Source organism: Silurus aristotelis (genome assembly GCF_946808225.1).
Source record: "Silurus aristotelis genome assembly, chromosome: 5".
Classification (NCBI taxonomy): Eukaryota; Metazoa; Chordata; class Actinopteri; order Siluriformes; family Siluridae; genus Silurus; species Silurus aristotelis.
The window spans coordinates 16,029,594-16,054,890 of NC_139578.1; the positions used below are offsets into that span (position 1 = coordinate 16,029,594).

Below are 25,297 nucleotides of genomic sequence, written 5' to 3' on the forward strand. Positions count from 1 at the left end.
GTCGATTATTGTAATGACAAGAGACTGAACAAGCACCTGGGCAGCCTGTGTGTACAGAAATGGTCGAATCCTTCTGATGTTGTAGAGAAGAAATCAACAAGAACGAGCCACATTAGCGACATGTGGGAAGAAGGACAGTTCATTGTCCATAGTTACCCCAAGGTTACAAACAGTGGCTGAAGGGGAGAGCCGAGAGTCATAAAGAGTTATTTGGAGATCTTGACCTGGAGATGACCAGCAGTTTTGTTTTGCTGGGGTTGAGTTTTAATTGGTAAACACTCATCCATAAAGATATGTCTGTCAAGCATGCCGAGATTCGAGCGGAAGCTGTGGTATCTGATGGAGGGAAAGAAAAGATCAGTTGAGTGTCATCTGCATAGCAGTGGTTAGAAAACCCATGTGAGGATATGACTTCACCAATGGAGTGGGTATAGAGGGAGAAAAAAGGGGGGGAGGGGGGGAGACCAAGTACTGAGCCTTGTGGGACACCAGTGGTGAGTCTGCACGGGGGAGATGTGGATCCCCTCCATGCTACCTGGTATGAGCGACCTTCGAGGTAGGAAGCAAACCATTCCCATTTATATATATATATATATATATATATATATATATATATATATATATATATATATATATATGAGAGAAAGATAGATAGATTATCTATCTATCTATCTATCTATCTATCTATCTATCTATCTATCTATCTATCTATCTATCTATCTATCTATCTATCTATCTATCTATGTCTCGTTTGATAGATAGATAGATAGATAGATAGATAGATAGATAGATAGATAGATAGATAGATAGATAGATAGCGATTGAAGATATCTATCTAGCTATCTAGCTATCAAACAGGACAGACGCAGACAGCCAGACAGATAAATAAATAGGTAGATAGATAGATAGATAGATAGATAGATAGATAGATAGATAGATAGATAGATATATTCATTATTATATTCGTTATCTTATTATATTCATATTTATTGTTTATTTTTTTAGTTTCATTTCATAAAAACATGAAACATGAAATTAGTAGGTTTCGAGAAAAAAATTTCATATTTCCTTTTGCGTGAATGCATCCTTATTTTGCATTTCGCATGCGCTGAAGAGCAGGAAGAGTGGAAGATCTCCGTCTCTTCTGCTCCTATGATTTCTCTGCGCACGCCTGCGTTCCTGCATCTTTGCTGACGTGTAGCGGGTCTTCGCCACTACGCGCATGCGCAGAGGCAGCAAAATAGCCGAGGCCGGTGCCGGGAGTTTGACGTGGCACTCCCGTTAGGCTCGCCTCCCCTTCCCTAGTAGTCAGGACGCTCGGTTTCATCTCTACCTTACAGGTAAATTCTAATACATTTTTTTATTCAATATTTTAATACAGCTCGGACGTCTTATGCGGCAGTGTAAGGTATTACGTGATATTATGTTCCACGTGTTTAAAAAAGACTTTCAGGAAACAGGAAAGTTTGAGGCGTCCGTGAGTTCCGTCTGTCAGTTAGCGCAGTAGATGTACCGCGACTCTGTAGCTATCGGTAAAGATCATACAGCGTTAATAAAGCATTAATTCTCACCATACAGGTGGCTAAACGGAATTTATCTGGTTTGTTAGGAAAATATGATCTTATAGGAGCTGGCGTTTAAAAACGTGTGATTGTTTTCATGTTGAACATTCAGCTTTGACGTGGCAGCTGAGGGCAGAGGTAAATCCCCACTCCAGTCTCACTGCTAAACTTCCATAAACATGAACATAAAAATTATCAAGCAGGGAGTATTTCTGATCAGTTAATGCTATACTTAAGCTTCTAAATGGCTTTAGTTCATTTTTCGGTGTTAAACATCTGCACAGGATATTGTCACAGGTCAGAGTTGATTCGTATTGGCCAAATACTTTCAACTTTAAAAGTTCTCACTACAGATTTTTCATTTTAGTCAAAGCACATGACTTATGGTTCGCTGTACAAATGAAATTGAATTGAAATGGTTTGCAGGTTACTATCGGCTTTATTATGTTTTCTGCAAGAACATTTTTAATGCTTTGATACACTCTCACACACTCACACACACACACACACACACACACACACACACACACACACACACACAAAATTTAAGATCCCTTCGCTTTATCACATTTGTTATCTCACAATAGTTCATCGGTCCATCTTACAAAAGATTCTGAGATGGCACGCACTATGGCATGAATCAAGGCTACGGAAGACATTAATGTCATATTACACAAGCTGCAGCAATTTAAGCATTTGCATCTAAAGTAGGCCGTCACTGCTTAAAGTACAGTTTTAAATATTGACATAATTGGAAGAGTCGTACTGCATAAGGATATTGTCATGCTCTAACAGGATGAGCCAGCAGGGTTATGTTGCTACACCACCATACTCGCAGGCCCAGGCAGGAATAGGGGGATACCCCACTGCATTGGGTGCTCCCTCTCCTCAATCCCATTATGGGCACTATGGAGCTCCACCACAGTCCTTCCCTCCACCACCAACAGGTACAGTGAAATTGACTTTGTTTTCTGTTTTGACTTTGGTTTCACTTTTAACAAGAACATGTCATCTTTTGTTCAGTGTTTATATGTGCCAGCTGGCTCTGGCGTCTAGACATTTTAATGCAAGACTACAAGAATATGACTAACCATATATATTTTTTATTGTTTCTCTAAATATAATTCTCTGATCTTAGTAAATGTTGTGGATTGGTGGTATAATCGATACATTTGTAAAATAATAGTTGTAGTATTCCTTATAGAGGGGGAGTGGTGGCTCCAGTGGTTAAGGCACTGGATTACTGATCGGAAGGTCGGGGGTTCAAGCACCGGTATCGCCAAGCTGCCACTCTTGGGCCCTTGAGCAAGGCCCTTAACCCTCTGTGCTCCAGGGGCGCCGTATCATGGCCGACCCTGCGCTCTGACCCTAGTTTCCAAGCAAAACTGGGATATGCGAAGAACAAATTTCACTGTGCTGTAATGTATATGTGACAAATAAAGGCTATTCTATTCTATTATTGACATATGGGCACTTTTCCACATCTCTTTTCTCTACACAGTTAGAAACAGTGCAAAATATGAACTTCTGCTCTTTATAAACATAGTCTGTTTGTTTTTGGTGTTTAAGTAGCTCAGTAACTGTGTACTAACTACTTATTAAAATTCTGTAAATGATATATTTTCGGTATGCTCAAACCAGCTGCCTCCTGTCCTACTGGAATGCCTCTACAACCTGCGCCAAGCCAGTATGGATCTCCTATTCAACAAAATGGCGCACACTCACAGAAGTAACTTACTGTACCAAAATAAAGATTTTTTTTTTTTGTGAAAAAAAAAAATCATAGTTTAAATTGAACCGCATCTCTTTTTTGGTAGGTTTCCTCAACCCCCTCAGGCAGTCTCTGCACCTGCCATGTCTCCTTATGGACAGCCCCCTCAAAGACCATACCACAGCATGTCTCCAGCCACGCATCCAGCCAAACAAATAACAAATCAGATGAGTGCTATGAACCTTGATGGATATGGTATGTTTAGGTTTATCAGTTGTCTTTCTTAACCCTTCGACACAGATTTTGGGACACACAGCTGAAATGCTCTACCTAACTTTAAATGTTAACAGTTACTGATAAAAATGTGCTACATACACAATTTAAATATCTTTGGAAAGAAGACACTTTGAGATTTACTGTCAAATATCAAAGTTGATATTGCTCAAAAAGATATTAAGTTATAGATCCCATGGATATACATTTCCTGCATTGAACATTATTTTTATTTTATATATAAATACATGAAATCAGTCCTAGAGCAATCCAGAAAAGTACTGGGTTGAAAAGCCACATGTCTCATGAGTTTATATTTCAGATTTTATGAAGATGTTCATAACAAATGAGACAAACACACACACACACACACACACACACACACACACACACACACACACACACACACACACACACACACACACACAAACTTACTTTTCAAGCATTTCTCCTACAAAAACAAACAGGCAATAAAACCAATAAAATCGTATAAAGCTATAAAGGGAGATTTATTGTAACCTACAGATGCAAATCTCCATGTCTCTGTTGTTACTCCGCCCAAAAAATATTTTCCACATCGCTGCTTTTTGTGCAAATCTCAGATAAAACAACTTATTTGATTGTCCATTTTTTCCCCATTGTTTTCTTTTTTTTTGTAAACAGTCCAGTTAGCACGAGCTATAAACAGCTGTATGTGTTGAACTGAGAGCTGCATCACTTCCTGGTTCGTCACTACGAACGTGTTTATAAAGAGTAATAAAAAAGTTTCACACACGTGGAGAATAAAATCCTCCCATATATCGTTAGAATCCTGCACTTATTGGCTACATTGTCCATCAGTCATTTTGTTTCCATAATCCTATTGGCTGGAAAGAAAAGGTTTGAAATGAGAGGCGGGGCATAATAAAACATGGCGACACCTGCAGAGAGAGTAGAGACTTAACCAAAGATTCCGCCTTTTTTACTTTTTTATTTTTATTTTTTTTGTACCAATATATTCTACCAGCCATATTTTTTTTTATTTTTTTTTTTACAAGCAAGATGTCGGTTTTTTATGTGAAAGTTATTCGGAAATATATAAACACAAACACCAGCCGAAGTTCTGTGACGTAAACAAAGGCATAAACATCTAAATTACAACACTGTTGTTCACTGGACCCTTATCTTTCCTAATAAACCGGAATTTATTTTTTAGTAGCAGTGGATGTGTTTGTGACTCGTTATTACTATAATAATATCAGTAGTGCGGTTTTTTTTATACATGTTTTGTACTGCTTACACACATTCAGCAAATACATTCGTTATACGTTTTCTATTGAAAAACACTGATCTGAAATCGCTGCTTGAGACTATGAGCTCTAGAATGATGTATAGTAAGTCATGGTTACTCTTCTCCCTATTTATTTAATCTGTTGCTAAACATTAACACCTGAAAACAATTGGCTATAAAGTTTGTTTTGTGATTATATTTGCTATTTCTTCAGACTTGTTTTCTTTTCATTGTTTTATTAAGCCCAAAGCCCCATGCAGCTTCCTCAGTCTTTAGCAGCACCACAGCCTTTCCAAATGTCTCCACCACCAACAATGGGACATCCACCAATGTCTCCTCCAGGGACTCAACCTCTTTCTATGGGTACATGTCCACCAATGGTAGCTAGTCCACCCATGAGTGCAACAGGGCCTCCGCCAATGGGATTGTCTAATTCAACACCTCACCCTCCTTCATTGGGTGGACCTGGATTTCAACAGCCACCAGCACCTCAGGGATTTCCACCTCAGCAGACAGGTAAATGGAGGTTTGGCATTTTGTTTCAAAACTGGAATGTTATGCACAGTCAGCTGAGGCAGTACTCTATAATTCTTTTTTGGTTACAGGATTATATGGAGGACAGATGCCAGGGTCACTGATGGCAGGGCCACAGCCAGGCGCTTTCCCAGGAGGCTTTCCAGGAGGAGCTGCTAACATGGCAGGACCCCCTCAGAAGAAACTCGATCCAGACTCCATCCCAAGCACAGTAAGTACTGATTGATTTAGTACTTACTTGTACAAGAAACACTGCAATACTCCCAGTATGTGAGAAGTGTAAACAAACAAATACTTAATTTACCTAAAATACTTAATACTCAATTAACTATTTAATTATGTATTAACTATTAACTATGTAAACGATCACCACTATTGGTGTCAGCATGGTCTAAACATTCTATAATAATATATCTTTTACATTTATACAATATATTGTATTATGTATTTCCTAGATTAATACAACAAAAACAATTGCTAATATATAATAACAATAATATAAACAATGAATAATAAATATTAATAATAGTTAATATAATTATAATATAAATAATACATATTTAATATGTAATAATAAAAATATATACTACAATAATATCTATCTCCCTTTTCTTCTTCTTCTTCTTCTTCTTCTTCTTCTTTTTCTTCTTTCTTCTTATTATTAGCAGTTAAGTAATTGTACATTTAGCCCACATTTTGCATCCTACCACTAACAATGCAAAGATAAATACTGTTAACATGTAGTAGTATATCTGACTATTATTAAAGTGCCCTGGTAAAAAACACAGCTCTTGATTGAAGATGTTGTGGAAAATAGAAATGAGTAAGGGACTGAAAAAAAATCTTCATTTGGTAAAATGCTAACATTTAAGTTAGCATTTTCAATGTACACGTATTTTCCACAAGTATTGGGACACCTGGTCATAAGTATAGTATGTGATTTTTGAGCATTGCATTCCACATTAAGTCCCAATTTGCTCTTGTAATTCCCTCCATTCTTCTGAGAAGCTGTTCCATGAGATTTTGGAGTGTGCTTATGGATATTTGTGTTAATCAGTCACAAGTGTATTATAAAAGGCAGGTACTGATGTAGGTGACGAGGTCTTGGGTGCAGTCAGCGTTTCAATTCACCCCCAAGGTGTTCAGTATGGATGAGATCAGAGATCTATAGCAGGCCACTCAGGATCTTCCTCTCTAAAGCATGTAAACCAGATCTTCAAGGAGCTCACTTTGTGCACAGGGGCATTGCCATGCTGGAACAGGTTTGGGTTTCAAAGTTCAAGTGAATGCTAAATGTTATTATTGCGCATCTAAAGACGTCCTATAGAATTGAGTGCCTCCAGCTCCGTGGTAACAGTTTGAAAAAGAACCACATATAACAGGAAAGGTCAGGTGACCCAATTCTTTTGAAAATGTACAGTATCTCAACTATGTCTCATCACCAAAGGGAAAAATCACTTGCAGCATTTAAACATAACTCATTGTTAGTCCTTTAGTCGACTCATCTATCAGTGGGGGCACAATTGCTAATTCATTTCATAATTATACTATTAAAAATGTAAAACTGTTGGCTGACAGCTATCTGTACAAAGTGTGTAAGTTCTCTTCTGTATTTATGGCATGGATTTTACTATTTGCACTTTATATTATGACACAGTAAGATTATATGCTCTTTATATTATTATAAAAATAAATTTTTAGATTATCTGAAATTCTGCATCCAATCTGTTATAATAAAATAATTTTTTTCCCACTCTATAGACACAAGTGATTGAAAGTGACCAGGCTAGGAGAGGTGAGCAGGTCTACATCACAAATCTGAGGGGTCAAGTGCCGCCCCTTGTAACCACCAATTTCACTGTACAAGATCAAGGTGAGTTTTGTGACAAAGGAACTGCCTTGTGTTTGGATATACTTTTAGACTGTTTAGCAAACTGTTTTACTGAAGTTCTTTGTGGTCTTCTATGGTTTACACTTGAACAAAGAAACCATTAAAGCTTGTCTGAGCTTCAGTAGTACACTTAAGGGTTCTATCATTGAGTGATGCAACAAATAAATAAGCTTTAATTACTCACTTTGTAGTATACCTGAAAAATAATAATTATTTCTTAGCCAAAGTGTTTATTGTTGTTTCAGGAAATGCTAGCCCAAGGTTCATGCGATGCACTACCTACTCATTTCCCTGTACCTCCGACCTTGCCAAGCAGTGGCAAGTGCCTTTGGCTGCCATCATCAAACCATTTGCCACAGTGCCCAGAAATGAAGTATGTAATCTCGACTATTGTTAGAGATCTTTTTCTTTTACATATTGTGTGTTTGTTTCATTCCTGTAAATCCCAGTACATCTGGGTACTATAGCCATATTTATTCCATTAAACAAAAGCCAATATTTAAGACTGGAGTATACTAGTAACTTGTAACTGTATAAAAGGTAGCTGGGTTATTGATTTGACAATGTTTTACAATCATTTGACACTATTATTACAATTAATGTATTAGTGTGACAAATGATAGTATGTTGCATTAAAATTCTTGATCGGTGAGTTCATACAAGTGTTGTGTGGTCCAGAAATCTTTAGTCAGTCTCACCTTTCTGTTTGTGACAGCAAAATTGCTGTGCATCCTTTTTAGGTAATGTTAGTGTACTCTTTCACAAGATTCTAATTAGTATAAAATTCAATCGCTGTGGAACATGCCAGATAAAAAAGTTTCTAGGCCTCCTTATTGACTAGCACTAGCAAGTAGCCATAGTACATATTTAATAAAAGCATATGGATTAGAATTCACGACTATATTTTATCATTAGGTAACCCTTCTTGATTTAAATGATGGAATATCATTTACTTAGTTCTTGTAAACATAGAATGGAGTAATGGATGTGAACAGCGCATACAGATAAAAGAGAAGTGAACAGAGCACACTAGCTTTATTACACAGAAAGGATGCCGTTCCAACTTATTCTGCGAATGTTTCTTCATACTAGTGAGTTATTTGTCATTTATATGAACCATAAATGTGTGGGGTCTTTATATACTATAATCTTAACCACCTGAAGGCTGGTCCAAATGATAAACATCATCTTTGTCTTCTCTTGATTTTGTTTACATCAGACTCCTCTATACATAGTAAATCATGGCGAGGCAGGACCTATACGCTGTAACCGCTGTAAGGCCTACATGTGCCCCTTTATGCTTTTCATCGACGGTGGAAGACGTTTTCAGTGTGCCTTCTGCAGCTGTGTTAATGAGGGTCAGTACGACAAGCCACCAACCAACTTCACTGTTGGTTTTAAAGCATTTTCTTGACATAGCAACAAACAAATTTATTTTTTTCCCATAAAGTTTTTTCTTTTAAGACAAACAAAGAAGTAAAAATGTATCCTGTTTTAGTTCCTGCCCAGTATTTTCAGCACCTGGACCATATGGGCCGAAGAGTGGATGTGTTTGAAAGACCAGAGCTGTCACTGGGTTCTTATGAGTTTGCTGCTACGCTGGATTACTGCAAGGTAATGCTTTATTTATGGGTCCTTTTCAACAATATATTATATTTTACTCACTGAGGTTTTTGTGTACTTATTTCTATATACATTTGAAAATGTGATCTGGTGTATTTATGTAAAGTGGTATTTTTTAAAACATCAATTTACAACGATTAATGTAGAATTTAATACTTGTAATAATTTTTGTATAACAATTAAATTGTTTAGAGTGGTTATTTTAGTACCAGGGTTCAGCTTGCCCAAGAAAACATCTAATGGAGCTACATTGTAGTGGGCTGAAGACAACAGGTTCAAAACAAAAGCACTGTCATATTTTAGTTCATTACAAAGCTGCCCTAAGCAGCTGAAAATATATAAATTGTTGATTTACGTGGACTTAGTTGAATGGCTTGTCCATGAGAATACAGCTGCATACATTATCATAAAATTATTCTCTTTTGCATTCGTCACCTATTGCATTGAATACTTATGAATTAAGGTTTGATCTTTAGCTTGTCATTATAAGAATATATAATCTGCCTAAACCAATAATACACATTACTCACACATTATTCCTCACTTCCAGTCCAGGCTACAAATGAAAACCCTTGTATTTAAAAACAGGTAGAACCTTTTTCAGCATCAATAACCTAGTAGTTACCAATCATATTGACAAGAAGACCATTAACCTCTATACAACTATTTCAGATCATCATTACATGAACAGTCTCATGGGTTAAGGTCTGAACTGACAGTTGGCCATTTAATAATGTGCTGCCATTCTGCTGTAAAAATTATTGTGGGAACAATGAATTTGGAACCGTTTATTTTGACTAGAAATTGTCCAGACCCTGAGACGGCTCCAAACCATGTTACTTCCTCCAGCTTTAATCACAGATGGGATTAGTTTTTTGTTTTTTTTTTAAACATAGTGCTGTGCGTGTCTGCCAAATGGTGATCATTTTTATCATCCTCACATAAAACTTTCTATTAGAAATGTTATGAAACAGCCGGGTTCGTTTCTGAATTTGGATGTGCTGTATTTAAAGCAGATTTTGTTTGTCTCCATAATAGCTAATTATGTTTATGTTAATACATTAACCATGTTATAATTTTACATTGATTCATACATTTAAAGTAATTAAAGTTTTTATCCACTGTTTTCACCAGGACACTTACTAGTCCTTAGCTCTATGTTTTGTAGCTTTATGTTGTTTAATGTAGCACCAGGGTTCTGGAGGAACGTTGTTTCATTTCACTGTGTCATGCGTCAGCTATATATGGTTAAAATGCCAATAAAAGCTTCTTGACTGGACTTGACTTATACAGTAGATATTGTCATTAATCAGCTATGCATAATTCATGTGATTATATTTAAAAATTAAGATGCCTCAAATGTATTCAGTCAGATCAATATGTAGTGAATATACAGTATTATAGACAGTATGTATGGCAGTATGTCTATAAGTAAGGTTGTTTTAGTATAATATTTATAATCACATATATATATATATTTTTTTTTTCCAGAACAATAAGCCTCCCAATCCTCCTGCTTATATCTTTATGATTGATGTTTCCTACAACAACATAAAGAGTGGACTTGTCAAACTGATATGTGAGGAACTAAAGACCCTGCTGGAGCACCTTCCAAAGTATGTTAACATGCATATTTATTAGATGGCATTTATTAAAAAAGATTAACTCACTTTGCTTCAAGACGTCAAGAAATCATGTATACCACTGGAGGAAAAGCTACTAGTTTTATAAAAGCTAATAGTTTTATACACATGTATTGCCACATTGACAACGTGTTATTTTCTTCTTTAATTTTGGAATAGGGTGTAAGGGGATGATAGAGGATGATATTTATTAGCTGTAGATATTTTTTGACATTCCCTCTAGAACTCCAAATATATGCTGTTGAAGCCTGTTAATCCCTCAAATGTGACTATTAGGGATCTGTTCTTTTGTATATCAAACCAATCAAATGCGTGTCAGGATGGCTTTGGTGGCATACTTCTGGTGTAACACTGATTACACCTTAAAAGACCCCACAGTTCCATGCCGAATATGGTCAGTAAAAAGTAAAACAACAAAACTCCACCAAGTTTAGTACTGCGGTATCTCATCATTAGAAAATTCCCGCCTGCATGATTTTTGTGTGGGCTGATCAAGGAAAAGCCCAAATCTTTAAAAAGGTCATGGAGCACAATGCTTTTGTAGGTAGTTTTTTGCCTTTTTTTTTTTTTTTTTTTTTTTACTTTTGATTTATCATGTAGTAGTTCACAGGCATATCTCCTGCAAAACTTCTTATTCCTTCTCCACCAACCCCTTTGGGTATGTTCATGTTTGTTTAGAAAACTGACCTCACCTCCAAAGCATGCTGGAAGTGCACTCCAAATAAGCCTGTGGTATTAAATCTGATTTCTCCCTTGTGTTTCTGGCTTTGCTCACTAGAGTGCATGCATTTAATCAAAAACACATTGGACACAGTCGACGTTTTTATTTGGCTCGACTTACCACTCTGTGAGCTCCCATAGTAAGGAACGTTCAAAGGCCAAGCAGTTTGGTAGCTAATCTTGGTGCAGCTTGATTTTATTGTATTTTGTCCCTTTTTAGTCATCAAGCTTATAAATATGCCCTGAAATAATCAGGGTGCTGGTGCTCTCAGTCTTGGAATGAGGTTTGTTTTGATTTTGTTTATTAGGCCCTGCGTTATTAAGGCAGTAATTTACAGTAATAACACGTAATTTTAGAATTGTTATATTCGAAAAGTGTACAAATCCCACATACAGGTCAGTTTACCTTATCTACAAAGACTTATAGTCATGGGCACAGAATGCACATTTTGTTAGAACTTTATATTTTAATGCAGTCCTCCCATAAAAAACAAAAAAACAAAAACTGAATTCTATTGTAAATGCATCATTTTGTAAGCAGATTGTGTGTCATTTCACATTCTTCTGTCTAGTTGGAGCTTGTGTGAACTTTTGACTTTTGCTCTTTGTAACTTTTCTCAGTCAGCCTAGTGATAAGGTAGAAATGATAAGATGGTAAAAGGATTTTAATTGCTTCTTCTTCACGCTTCTCAATTTTGTTATTTTTGCTTAAAATAAATTTTTTTTTTTATATATACAGCTATGTTTTTACACAGATTCTTGACCCACTATTATTCAAATGTTTCTGGCAAGATCAAGGCATTTAAACCCATAAACAAGCGTTTTTTTTTTTTTACTTTCCATATCTGTAATGCTGTCCTAATAGTGCAGCTAGAGCCAAGATTTTCACATCCGAAATGAAACCAGTCAATGTTTTTGACTCTTTTTCTTTAGCTCTGGGAATGTATTTTTGGCCCTGTTGACCAGTTTTCACAATTATTTATGCTGAGGAAGTGGCTCTTAAAAATATAAACACACAGTCCTTTACAAGAAAACATGTTTCTGCCGTTTTCCAGTTTTTCCTTGTTTTATCAGTGCAAATGTTTGGATATGTCCTTTGTCTTACAGAACTCAACTGAGCACTTCTTTAGGAACACCTGTACACATACTTATTAATAAATCATCTCAGAATGCACAAACAGCCAAACCTTTGTGTGAATTGGCTACTACAGCAGTCAGCCATGAACAGAAAGCTGAGGCAGCAGCACAGGCTTACTTGAAAACTAGAAAAATGTACTGTTGGATCAGAATATGACACTAAGAGCATGAATCCACAGACCCACTTACTTTGTGTCAGCAGTTGACGGTGGTGGAGTTTAATGGATTGGTGTGGAATAAGGTTTTCTTGGCACACTTTTAGCCTGTTAATAACAATAAAACATTGCTTGTACCATGTGCATCCCTTCACAGCCAGAATTGAGCAACTTGTTATCGCTACATTTAGCATGCTTTTGCACCATGTCACTAGGGAAATGTTGTCTCAACCTGGTTTCATAAACAAGACAAAAAGTTTATTGTCCCAGTCTCTACATTTGAATCTAACAGAACACTTTGGGATGTGGTAGAACAGTAGATGCACAGCATGAGGGGAATCTGAAATCTTTGCAGAAATTGCATGATGCAATCAAGTCCACAAATGTTGTCGCTTATAATAAAGTGCTTTTCTGAACAATAACACTAATGTTTCCTGACTCTTGCTTTTAAGAGAGGAGGGAGCTGAGAGCTCAGCCATCAGAGTGGGTTTTGTAACCTACAACAAGATCCTGCACTTCTTCAATGTGAACAGTGCACTAGCTCAGCCCCAGATGATGGTGGTCTCTGATGTGGCAGAAATGTTCGTACCCCTTCTGGAGGGATTCCTGGTCAGCTTTCAGGAATCACGAAGTGTCATCAACAAGTAGGTTAACCAGTAGTATTAAAATGATAATTTCTTAAATGAAACCAAAAAACTATCCGGTACTATTTGCAATGAAATGTAATTTGGTTATATTTTGGAGAACGTCCAGGAAAAGAACGTCTAGGAAAAGAAGGATTAAACCTAAATGATGTTTTTGTTCTTTGTACTGTTTATTATAGTCTGTTGAGCCAAATCCCTGAAATGTTTGCTGACACAAATGAGAGCGAAACTGTTTTTGCCCCAGTTATTCAAGCTGGAATGGAAGCACTGAAGGTAAACCATATGTGTACATACAGTATATGTGTAGAGCACATACCTATTTGTTATTTGGTAAATATATACAATTGGCATAGCATACTACTGCAAACTTAACTGAAAACTCAAAACAGTTTATTCGTTTTCCTAAATTACACTTTCATTTTCTCCTTAAAACACCATATCGGAAGGTGGTAGCTCAGTGGTTGAGGCATTTGAATTTGGATCAGAAGGTCACAGGTTCAAATCCCACCACCACCAAGCTGCCACTTTTAGGCCCTTGAGCAAGGGCCTAAAACCCTAACCTGCTCAGTTGTAAGTCGCTCTAAAAAAAGAGCATCTGCCAAATGGCATAAATGTACATGTAAATATCTCTAAAAAGTAATCACTTACGGGTCCTCCTCCTGTTTTTGAGTTGCAGTTCTGTGTGTAATATCTAACTCTTATAGCCTCTCATAGGATTGATTTATTATTCATTATTCATTAATCACCTATTTATTAGGTTGTAAGTTATTGATCATGCCAATCCCATTGTGCGCTCAGGCTGCTGAATGCAGTGGAAAGCTTTTCATCTTCCACTCCTCCCTCCCAACTGCAGAAGCACCTGGAAAGCTGAAGAACAGAGATGACAGGAAGCTGGTGAACACAGAGAAAGAAAAGGTGCCAAATTAATGATCTCTCTGCGTATCCAATTAAATACATATGTGCACATTTAAACTGTAATACTAATCTGTGTATATTTGCATTTGCAGACTCTGTTTCAGCCACAGCGTGGTGTATATGAGCAGCTGACTAAAGAGTGTGTGAGTCAGGGATGCTGCGTGGACCTCTTCTTGTTCCCTAACCAGTATGTGGACTTGGCCACTATGGGTGACATTCCAACACACACTGGCGGCTCAGTTTACAAATACAGCAACTTCCAGGTGTGTTTTAACACTTGCGCATGAACAAGCACAAGCACATTCAAATTCCTTGAGGTGTTAAGGATTTACTTGTTATATTTTGAGAAAAGTCTCTTGTAATGAACCTCAAAACTTAATCTCATCCATCAGGTTCAGACAGACAGTCAGCATTTCCTCAAAGATCTGAGACGAGATGTGGAGAAGTCCATCGGATTTGATGCTATAATGCGTGTTCGCACCAACACAGGTAAAGCCGGCACTCTCAAACAACAGTGTGGACACTCAGGGAAACAACACACTCAATGTATAACAGAGAAGACATTTGTAATAGACTAAGCTTACTATTGACTATTTTAGGATTGCACACCTGAGTCTGTGTATATTCTCTATGCTTAAGGATTTAGGGCCACAGACTTCTTTGGTGCCATCTATATGAACACAACTACAGATGTGGAGATGCCTGCAGTGGACTGTGACAAAGCAGTTACAGTGGAGTTTAAGCATGATGACGCACTCAGTGAGGAGGCCGGGGCACTTATACAGGTCAGTGCAGCACCTACACCACAAAACACAAGGAAACAAATATTTTATAGACAATATTTGCATATTGCATGTATAACTTATAGATAGTTTTATCATTTAGAGTCAATAGAGGTAATAATCATACTTTTAGCCAATTTATTCAAACAAGTTATTCATGTTTTAATTTACCCTGTTATTGATTGTGCTTATAAAGTAATACATTTTAACAACTGCCTGGTGAGCAGCCAGTATTGCAATGTTGTCTTCGCAATTTCCTGTTGAAATAGTGAGCTTAAGTAATCTGCTTGCTTAATTTTAATTTCAAGTTGGCAGCATTTGGATTTCTCTAAGCGAAACTGAAAAAATGTTGTGCAGAATACAATAGGACATCTCTGTCCTATTGACAAGTCTGACAAGTCCTGCAACAAATATGTTGCACAATAAAAAGAGAAAACACAGACAAGGTACTCTCTTCCAGTAATGTTTGATGCCAAACTCTGTATTTGATCACGTAAACAATTACCACAGCAATATTGCGGTTTATAATTTTGGATGACTGCCTGGTAAGAGTCCCAAGCAGATCACATTTCTACACTGCAATGTTTAAAACAATATTAATTTATCCATTTTTCTTCAGTAAGTATAATAATAATCCTGGTCAGGGTTGTGGTGAATCTGGAGCCTACCCCAGGATATAAGGTGGAAATACACTGTGAATTGGGAAGTAGTCCGTTGCAGTGCACCATGCACACACATTCACAATCATTTCAATTTAGTGTATTCATTTGGCTTGCTGACATGTTTTGGAAGATGTCAGGATCATACCGGGAGTCCTTACTGTTACTTTTTTTAGTAGTAGTATTATAATGAGAACATGACCGTAGGTTTTTCAGGCGAAAAAGAATTGATGTATGTGCATTTGGAGAAAATTTGTGTCTTACAGGTCTTTTTCTAGGTCTGCCCTACGATGTGTGCTTCTCTTGCTTTTTCAGTGTGCTGTGCTGTACACCTCTATTGGTGGTCAGAGACGGCTGCGCGTTCACAATCTCGGTCTGAACTGCAGCTCGCAACTAAGTGAGCTGTACAAGAGCTGTGAGACTGATGCTCTCATTAACTTCTTTGCCAAGTCAGGTAAAGCGTCTAATTTTAGTATCATGATTGTTTCAACTAGAGTCAGTTTATATGTATTACACATATCTCTATCCAAGACTCAATTGTAGTCAAGTGTGTCATATAGAGTAGGTGTGTTTGTGTGTGTCACCATATTTACACTAAGTGTCTTTCTTTGCTTGTTCAGCATACCACACTATTCTAAGTCAACCAGTGCGAACCGTGAGGGAGATTTTGGTGAGGCAGACTGCTCATATGCTGGCCTGCTATAGGAAGAACTGTGCTACATCTTCTGCCTCAAGTCAGGTCTGAAACGTCAATAGCAAATAGGCTTTCTGCTTTAAATCCTGCTTTAGCTCTGCAAACATCATGTTGGACGTCACTGTTGTTTATATAATGTACTTGTGGTAATTGTGAAATTGAGACTGATTTGAAGCAACAGTAGCCATCATATTTATCACTATAAATCTCTGCCATTGTTATATCAGGTTAGATTTTTCACTTTTATTGACCGTAGGCAATTTGAATGTTTATGTCTGCTGACCCATTCTTTTCCCAATCATTTTCTCCAATGCAGCTGATCCTGCCTGATGCTATGAAAGTGTTCCCGGTCTACATGAACAGCCTGTTGAAGACTCCAGTTCTGGTGGGAAGCACTGAACTCACTACAGATGATAGGGCTTTCCACAGACTCAGTATGATGTCTATGGGAGTGGAAGAGAGCCAGGTCCTGCTATACCCACAGCTCATTCCAGTGGTGAGAACACAATCACAGAAAGTGGGAACAGGGAACCAAAGACTAAATGTACACCATTTAAATAATGCTGTTTTATCATCTGTAGGAAAACAATGCAGGCTGAAATAGATATAATCATTTAGCCATTTGCTCTCCAAACCAGCTATATTTTGTGCACAAAAAATGTAATGTTTAAAATATATTGTTCATAAATGTGGCAATTGAGGGTAAAATGAGTAAACTGGCCTTTTGTCTAATAAATTAGACATAGCATAACTCTTCCAGGATCAGAGAACCTAGAGCCAGGACTAAATAAATGTTTTTGTTCATCGACCCCTGTTTCCAGAACACTTCAGATTTTTCCCTTTTGGCTCAGTTTGCATCTCATGGATCATTTAAATAGTTCAAATCTTCCAAAATGTTATCCACGACCCAAAATATACTCCATTTTTGGTTCACTTTTTGCAGTTAGCTTAAGGCAAAGCCAAATCACAATCAGTTGGACACCATTTGCTAGGCAGTTTTAAACTTGTTATTCTGGTCTGCACCTGAGTGCAAAGTCTGGGTTTTATCTCCATAAGTGAAATGCATCAAGGAGAAAAATTTCTAAAATACAGTGCATTGAAAAAGGTATTCATGACCCTTGAATATTTCCACATTTTGTCAATTTATAACCACAAACTTAAATGTATTTTATTGGGATTTTATGTGAGAGACCAACACAAAGTATCGTTTAATTGTGACGGAAAGGAAGGAAAATGATACAAAACGGGTCCAGTTGAATTGGATTGGATGGAGAACATCTGTGAACAGCAATTTTTAGGTCTTGTCAAAGATTCTCAATAGAATTGAGGTCTGGACTTTGACTGGGCTATTCTAACACATGAATATGCTTTGATCTTAACCATTTGATTGTAGCTCTGGCTGTATGTTTAGGGCCGTTGTCCTGCTGGAAGGTGAGCCTCTGCCCCAGTGTCAAGTCTTTTGCAGCCTTTAATAGGATTAGCTCCATCAGTCTTCCCATCAACTCTGACCAGCTTTCCTGTCCCTGCTGAAGAACAGCATTCCCACAGCATGATACTGCCACCACCATGTTTCACCATGTGTATGGTGTGTTCAGGCTGATGTGCAGTGATTTTAACAAGACATAACGTTTTGCATGTAAACTAAAAAGTTACATTTTGGTCTCATCTGACCACAGCACCTTCTTCCACATGTTTAATGTGTCCCCTACATGGCTGCAAACAAGACTTCTTATTCTTTTTTGTCAACAATGGCTTTCTTCCTGCCACTCTTCCATAATAGCCAGATTGGTGGAGTGAATGACTAATAGTTGTCCTGTGGACAAATTCTCTCTCTTAAACTCTGGATCTCCTCCAGAGTTACCATGGGCCTTCTGGCTGCTTCTTGGATCAATGCTCTGCTTGCCTGACCTGTCAGTTAGGTGGACGGCCATGTCTTGGTGGGTTAGCAGTTGTGCCATACTCTTTCCATTTTTGGATGATGGATTGAACAGTGCTCCGTAAGATGTTCAAAGCATGGGATATGTTTTTATAACCTAACCCTGCTTTAAACTTCTCCACAACTTTATTCTTGACCGGTCTGGTGTGTTCTTTAATGATGAAGTTTGCTCACTAATGTTCTCTAATAAACCTCTGAGGCCTTCACAGAACAGCTGTAATTATACTGGGATTTAAGTACACGCAGGTAGATTCTAATTACTAATTAGGTGACTTCTGAAGGCAGTGGATTCCCCTGGATTTTATTTAGGGGTATCAGAGTAAAAGGGATGAATACGTATGCACACCACACTTTTCAGATTTTTATTTGTTAAAAAATCTTTAACACCATATACCATTTTCCTTTCCTCTTCACAATTATACGATACTTTGTGTTGGTCTCTCACATAAAAGCCCAATAAAATTCATTTAAGTTTGTGGTTATAATGTGACAAAATGTGGAAATATTCAAGGTGTATGAATACTTTTGCAATGCACTGTATACAGGAAGGCAACCTCAAAGATAATTAGCCATACTGTTTTCGCTACAAAGTTAAAAGGCAAAGTGTAATCAGGCAATTAAAATGACAAAAAACACACAGTAGGTCAAAAAAGTTACCATTAAAATAAATATTTTGTGCCTCTTTGAACATGGGCTCTTACTTTGTCTCTGTCAGCACTCCATGGATGTGGCAAGTGATTCGATTCCGGCAGCAGTGCGCTGCTCTGAGGAGCGTTTGAGCGAGACCGGTGCGTTTTTACTGGAGAACGGTCAGTCCATGTTTCTGTGGCTGGGCCAGGCCTGTTCTCCTGAAATCATCCAGAACCTCTTCAATGTGCCCTCCATGGCCCACCTCAGTTCAGACACGGTCAGAGACACCAGCATCACACACAAAATCAAATGCAGTCAGTGTTTATCACCTTTAGTCAAATGTTGAATTGCATTGGTTTTAAATGATTCAGGTCCGAAAAAGCACATTCCAATTAATATCTTGAATTAGTTATTAACGATTAATATTTATTTTTGATGCTGAAATTTACATTTGTAATGATGTATTTTTGTAAGGTTGCTTTGGGACAATTGTCCATTGTTTAAAGTGCAATACATATAAAACTGAATTCATCTTAATTATACAGTTTTTTTTTTTTTTTTTTTTTTTTTTTTTTACATTTAAGTCTGTAAAGCTGCTTATCACTGACGAGTATTAATTTTAATTTACCTGCAGATGACATTGCCAGAACTGGATAATGCCCACTCTAGGAAGCTTCACTCCATCATTTGTGCCATCTTCCAGCAGCGGTGCAAGTCTATGAAGGTACAACTCCCTCAGTCCTTTTACCTTTATTTACACTGTGTTTCAACAACAATACTGCTTTGTTCTGATACATATTCTGCAAGTCACTGTGTTAGGGAGTGACAAAATAAGGTTTTTATGTTTTATACATCTCAATGCTGAATGCTTTTTCTGAATTCTGAATTTTTTTTACTAGAGCGCCCTCTAGAGTGCTTTCAGGTCTCTTTTGCTGTAGAGCTTTAGCACTGTTGTCTTTTTGCAGATGGTGATTGTGAAGCAGAAAGACAGATCAGAACTGCTCTTCCGCCAGCTCCTAGTGGAGGATAAAGGCCTGCATGGAGGAACTTCGTATTTGGAATTCTTGTGCTCTGTTCACCGTGAGATTAGGCAGCTCCTGTCCTAACATACAGTACACAGACTCATATACAGTCACCGGCCACTTTATTAGGAATGTCTGGACACCTGATCGATTAATCAGCCAGTCATATGTCAGCAACACATTGCACAAAATCATTAAAAAAGAAACAATTGTTTTGCGCTGACTGGAAGGCTACAATAATAATTCAGACCACTAAAATGTTTACGCTAAAATAAGCAGAAAAATAGCACACCAAACAACATACCAAAAATTGAGGAGTGTGCACTACAACTGCAGATCACCACATCGGGTTTCACTCCTGCCAAACAAGAGCAGGAATCTGAGACTGCAGCTGGCAGTGGCTCACTGAAACTGTTCATTTAAAGATTGGGACAAACTTAGCTTAGCCTGATAAATGAGCAGATGGAAGGTTTAGAAATTGTCATCAAGAGCATGAATTTGAAGACCTAGCTTGTGTTGTGTCAATAGTCCAGGCTGCTGCTGTTGGTGTAAATAGTGTGCGGGGTATTTTATTGCCACCATTTGGGCCACTTAATACCATTCAAACATCATTTAAAAGCCACAGCTTATTTTCTATTGTTGACCACATACATTCCATTATAGCCTGAATTGGTCTTACATGAGAATGAACTCATAAAGGCTACTTTCAGTTTGATAACATGATAAAGGATGGTGTTCCTAATAAAGTGGTTGGTAAGTGTATAGTCAGGCAGCACACACAAACTTCTTACTCTTTCCAGAGCTGCCTTTCAGTGACTGTACACCATCAGGACTTCACAAGTGTTCTTATTTTTTTCTCTTAAAATTCTAGTTTGGGATTAAGCTTGGCTTGCTTGTATGTAATGGTATGTTATTGTTTCTTAAAATATTAAAGGAAAACATTTACTCAGTATTTGCCAAATTGAAAATAGCATTTAAAAAAAATTAATTTTTATTAAAAGGTACCAAAAAAGAATAAAAAAATGTGTTAGTCTGTATTAAAAAGGTTTATTAAAATTTTTTTGCTTACAATTATTAACGGGAATGCTGTATATGAATCAATTAATTATCAGATATCATTAGTAACATTAGATACATTAGAATAGACATAAATTGAAATTAATTATTCTTCAGTTAAATAATATTTATTCATAAAAATCTTAAGAAATTGCTGTACTCCTTATTCGGTGGTATGTTGTTTGTTCTCGTCCCATTTATGATGTAAATTTGTACACAGTGAACCGATTATTGTCAGTGTTCAGTAGTTTACTCATAAGGCACCTTTTTTAGCATTGCTTTTTTTTCATGCTCAAAGAACCTGCTTCATGGCTTTCAAAGTAAATTGATTCATTGATTACATTTTTCACATTCGGTATACGTGAATCTTTTTTTGTGGCACATCACAAGAAGCAGTGTATTTTTTTATTACTTCTTTTATATATTTGAAAGATTATGGCTTATATGTAAACATACTTCAGTCAGCCCATGTAGAGAGATACATGTACTGCTTACATTGTAAAAGTAGATATTTTTACATTTCTGAACATTAGGCCCATTTAAGGAGACAAAGTGCCCTATACATTCCAGTTTATAAACATCCAGTAAAAAAACCTTGATTAAAAGTCTGAAGTCAGGATTTTTTTTTTTTTTTTTTTTTGCAGTGAATGTTTTTCATTTGTGTGAACACTAAAAAAGACCTAATTTTAATAGCTCTGTGAAGCACATTCTGCATGGCTGACCTAAGTATCAGACTCTCACCACTTCCACACTAATAATTTTTTTTCTGCAACAAACTGATCTAACAGTCAAAACACAACCAAGCACATACATTCAGAGCTGTTTATTGAATCAATGTCACCTAATGCCTCTATGTCCTCTAACAGCATAGGGATGTATGACTAGATCTGCTTTATTCAGTACCATCACTTTCTAACCGTCTCTAACACAGTGAAGCGTTCACTAACATGCAGCTGCCAGTCTTTCACCCAGCATTTCCGCTGCATTTTAAAGGTTAGCATCCTCGATGCAAAAGTTCTACAGCATGTGACGTGTTTCCAAAGATAGTTGGAGTGAATTTCGATTGTAAACACATTACAAAAGTATGTGAACAAAATCCCAAATTAAACAGACTTCAATTAATGATTTTGGTCCTGCACATATTTCACATTTCCACTAGGTGGCGGTATGTTAATGTAAATACATCATTTCAACATATTGTGGACATTTAATTTAATGTAACATTACTTGAAAAAAAATATTGACCTTTGACTTTGAGAAGACAATAATTAAATGAGTTCATTTTTAATATGAAATTGTCTATCAGCAAATCAGGAAAAACATGCTATTAAATCAATACATATATAAAAAGTGTACCTACAAAGTAGAATTTTTCTCAGATTTATGTTCACAGCACCAGCAAAAAATATACTGGAGACTATTTCTAACACAAAATAGAAGTATATTTTCTTTTACACAAATCAGCTTGCTTGTCAAAGAACCCAGTGCATGCCATGAAGCATATTGCTGGTGGTAATTGCATTACATGGCAGTTGCAAATGTTGCCTTTGTACAAGTGCTCTCGAATGCTGCTGGGAGACAGAAAACATACATCTGTCACCCAGCATGCGCGCTGTTCTGTCTGTGCTGTAGTCGGTCTCAGCTCTACCTACATCTTTGATTCAGGCAGCGGGAGCTAATCAGTTTTAATCCCAGAAAACAGTAGAGAGAAAGGAAAAAAAAGAGAGATAATAGGCGACTGCTTTGGATTGACATAAAAAGGGAGAAATATGAAAGGATGCTCTTTGTAGCTTGCGACATAATATGATGAAAAAGCAGCAATGTTCATTGTTCCTGTGCCAGGAGTGGCTGGAAATAGAACACAAATTTACTTCAAGTGTAAATCCAAATAAAAGACACTGCATTTGCACAAATTAGTGCCTCTCTTCTGACTTTGGATGTTAGGTTCTTAGCACACACACACACACAGTAATAAGGATCATAAATCAAATAAAATACTGTATGGCTCATGCTGGTACTCAGAAATATGCTAAATAAGTCATTGCCACTCCTTAAGTTGTTATTCTGCTAAGATTGGCAACTATATATATGACTAAAGTTGTAAAACTGCATTTACTTCATATACACTAAATTCAGCTGATATGTGTATGTATATGTGTATATATGTGTGTGTGTGTGTGTGTGTGTGTATATATATATATATATATATATATATATATATATATATATATATATATATATATATATATATATATATATATATACATACAGTACAGACCAAAGGTTTGGACACACCTTCTCATTCAAAGAGTTTTCTTTATTTTCATGACTATGAAAATTGTAGATTCACACTGAAGGCATCAAAACTATGAATTAACACATGTGGAATTATATATGGAATTATATACATAACAAAAAAGTGTGAAACAACTGAAAATATGTCATATTCTAGGTTCTTTAAAGTAGCCTCCTTTTGCTTTGATTACTGCTTTGCACACTCTTGGCATTCTCTTGATGAGCTTCAAGAGGTAGTCACCTGAAATGGTCTTCCAACAGTCTTGAAGGAGTTCCCCGAGAGATGCTTGGCACTTGTTGGCCCTTTTGCCTTCACTCTGCGGTCCAGCTCACCCCTAAACCATCTCGATTGGGTTCAGGTCCGGTGACTGTGGAGGCCAGGTCATCTGGCGCAGCACCCCATCACTCTCCTTCTTGGTCAAATAGCCCTTGATGCCTTCAGTGTGACTCTACAATTTTCATAGTCATGAAAATAAAGAAAACTCTTTGAATGAGAAGGTGTGTCCAAACTTTTGGTCTGTACTGTTTATATATATATATATATATATATATATATATATATATATATATATATATATATATATATATATATATATATGCAGAGAGAGAGAGTACTCTTGTCTTATGAAGCTTCTGGAATCAAAATATCTGTGCCTTTGGGCAAGTTAACACCAATTGACTTATTTACAGATTTACAGTCAATCAATAAAAACTGATTCCACATGCACGGTGTGTATAAAACATGCTCCTGCAGTACAGATCAAACTGACCAAGCCTAAATCTCCCAGTCTTTCTCACAAAATATTAAGAGTAAAAATAAATGTTACTGCTATATGAGGTAATAAAAACAATATTGTCATTTTCTTTCAGTATTATCGGGAACACATAATGAAACATGGCTGAGAGATTACAAGTAATCGGTTTCAGCATGACCTCTTGTGTAGGTGGTGTTCAGAATACTACATGCACAACAAAACCTTTCAAATGGCAATTGTTGTAAGTTGTTAATTGAAAGCATGACCTCTATACGGGAGCGGTAATGGAAAGAAGCGAAATGTGGGTTGAACTCGAAAAGAATGGTGTTTACTGGGTTGAGTGTTTGCCATCCGTTCAGATCCGTTTATCTTAACGATAAATGTGGAGCGGAACGGTGCTCCCAGAGGCATGCTGTCCCCTCGGCTATTAAATGACATTTTCAAAAAGCTGCATCGATCTCATGATGTTTTCATCCTGCGGAGAACATACAAACACATGCGAGTCCATTAACATTTGATTGGTAAAAAAAACTTGGTCACAGTGAATACATAAAATTTTTCAGTTAGTTTTGCGGATAGAATAGATGATGCATTTTAGAAGAATCACTCCGATGTCCTGCATCCTCATATCTATTTGGAGAGATTTAACCCTGCAGCTGAATAATAATACTTAATTGTTTTTATGTACAAGGAACTAATGGTAAAGAAACTTACATTTTGGCAGCAGTCTATAAACTCATCAATGGTGACAACGCCGTCCTTATTTTTGTCCATTTTCTGTTACGAAGACACAAAAAAATCTTATTAGAGTCACCAATCCAAGACCTCAAGAGTTAAAGAGCTATATATAACGATAAAGAATAAAGTTTTATTTCCTTCAGTGTGTGTTGACTTTTTAAGGAAAAAAAAAAAGTTGTATCAAACACCAGATTTCACAAACAAAAATGTAATGATAAAAAGTCATCTCACCTGGAAAAAAATCTCCACATGTTGTCTTGGAGTTTCTTCTTTAAGAATAGGATATGTCCACTTGCCCATCATGTCATAAATGGCTTTCATGATGTCTAACATTTCCTTTGATAGAAATCACAAAGGATTGTTTTTTTTTCTCAAATGCATTTACATTCCTTATGTTCATGTTATTGCTTCAGAAATTTGGTACCTCTTTTGTTATATATCCGTCTTTGTTAATATCATACAGGTTAAATGCCCAGTTGAGTTTCTCCTGGACTGTGCCTCGTAGCAGTATTGATAGGCCCATTACGAAATCCTGAAATGAGATTGAATACAACATCCAAGCAGATTCATCAGCACTATGGTAGACATATGCTTAAGATACTGAAAAGATGAAAAATCTGGGGGTTTTTTTTAGTTCTTTAGTGATTTGCAT

General features: G+C 36.8%; 2 protein-coding genes across 6 annotated transcripts in view; one reads left to right on the forward strand and one right to left on the reverse strand.

The window, feature by feature from the left end:
* The first annotated feature begins 1,182 nt into the window (after positions 1-1,182).
* sec24d (SEC24 homolog D, COPII coat complex component) lies at positions 1,183-21,979 on the forward strand. Its single transcript, XM_083540842.1, has 23 exons — positions 1,183-1,340; positions 2,358-2,509; positions 3,204-3,291; positions 3,380-3,528; positions 5,060-5,332; positions 5,422-5,561; positions 7,112-7,223; positions 7,487-7,614; positions 8,461-8,599; positions 8,740-8,855; positions 10,356-10,480; positions 12,972-13,163; positions 13,343-13,436; positions 13,962-14,078; positions 14,171-14,341; positions 14,471-14,567; positions 14,718-14,863; positions 15,835-15,973; positions 16,140-16,258; positions 16,530-16,709; positions 18,865-19,056; positions 19,414-19,503; positions 19,745-21,979. The coding sequence occupies exons 2-23, from the start codon at positions 2,359-2,361 to the stop codon at positions 19,883-19,885; spliced, it is 3,099 nt and encodes a 1,032-aa protein (XP_083396968.1). The 5' UTR covers positions 1,183-1,340; position 2,358; the 3' UTR covers positions 19,886-21,979.
* A 1,779-nt stretch (positions 21,980-23,758) lies between these two features.
* Positions 23,759-25,297, reverse strand: part of kcnip4a (potassium voltage-gated channel interacting protein 4a) — a 163,306-nt gene continuing 161,767 nt past the window's right edge. For all 5 annotated transcript variants that reach the window (XM_083540857.1, XM_083540854.1, XM_083540858.1 and 2 more), the window contains exons 5-8: positions 25,070-25,177; positions 24,877-24,981; positions 24,622-24,684; positions 23,759-24,382 (exon numbers count right to left, since the gene is read on the reverse strand). In XM_083540857.1, coding sequence (XP_083396983.1) covers positions 24,335-24,382; positions 24,622-24,684; positions 24,877-24,981; positions 25,070-25,177 — 324 coding nt within the window. In that variant the 3' untranslated portion in view covers positions 23,759-24,334. The remainder of the gene's footprint in view (positions 24,383-24,621; positions 24,685-24,876; positions 24,982-25,069; positions 25,178-25,297) is intronic.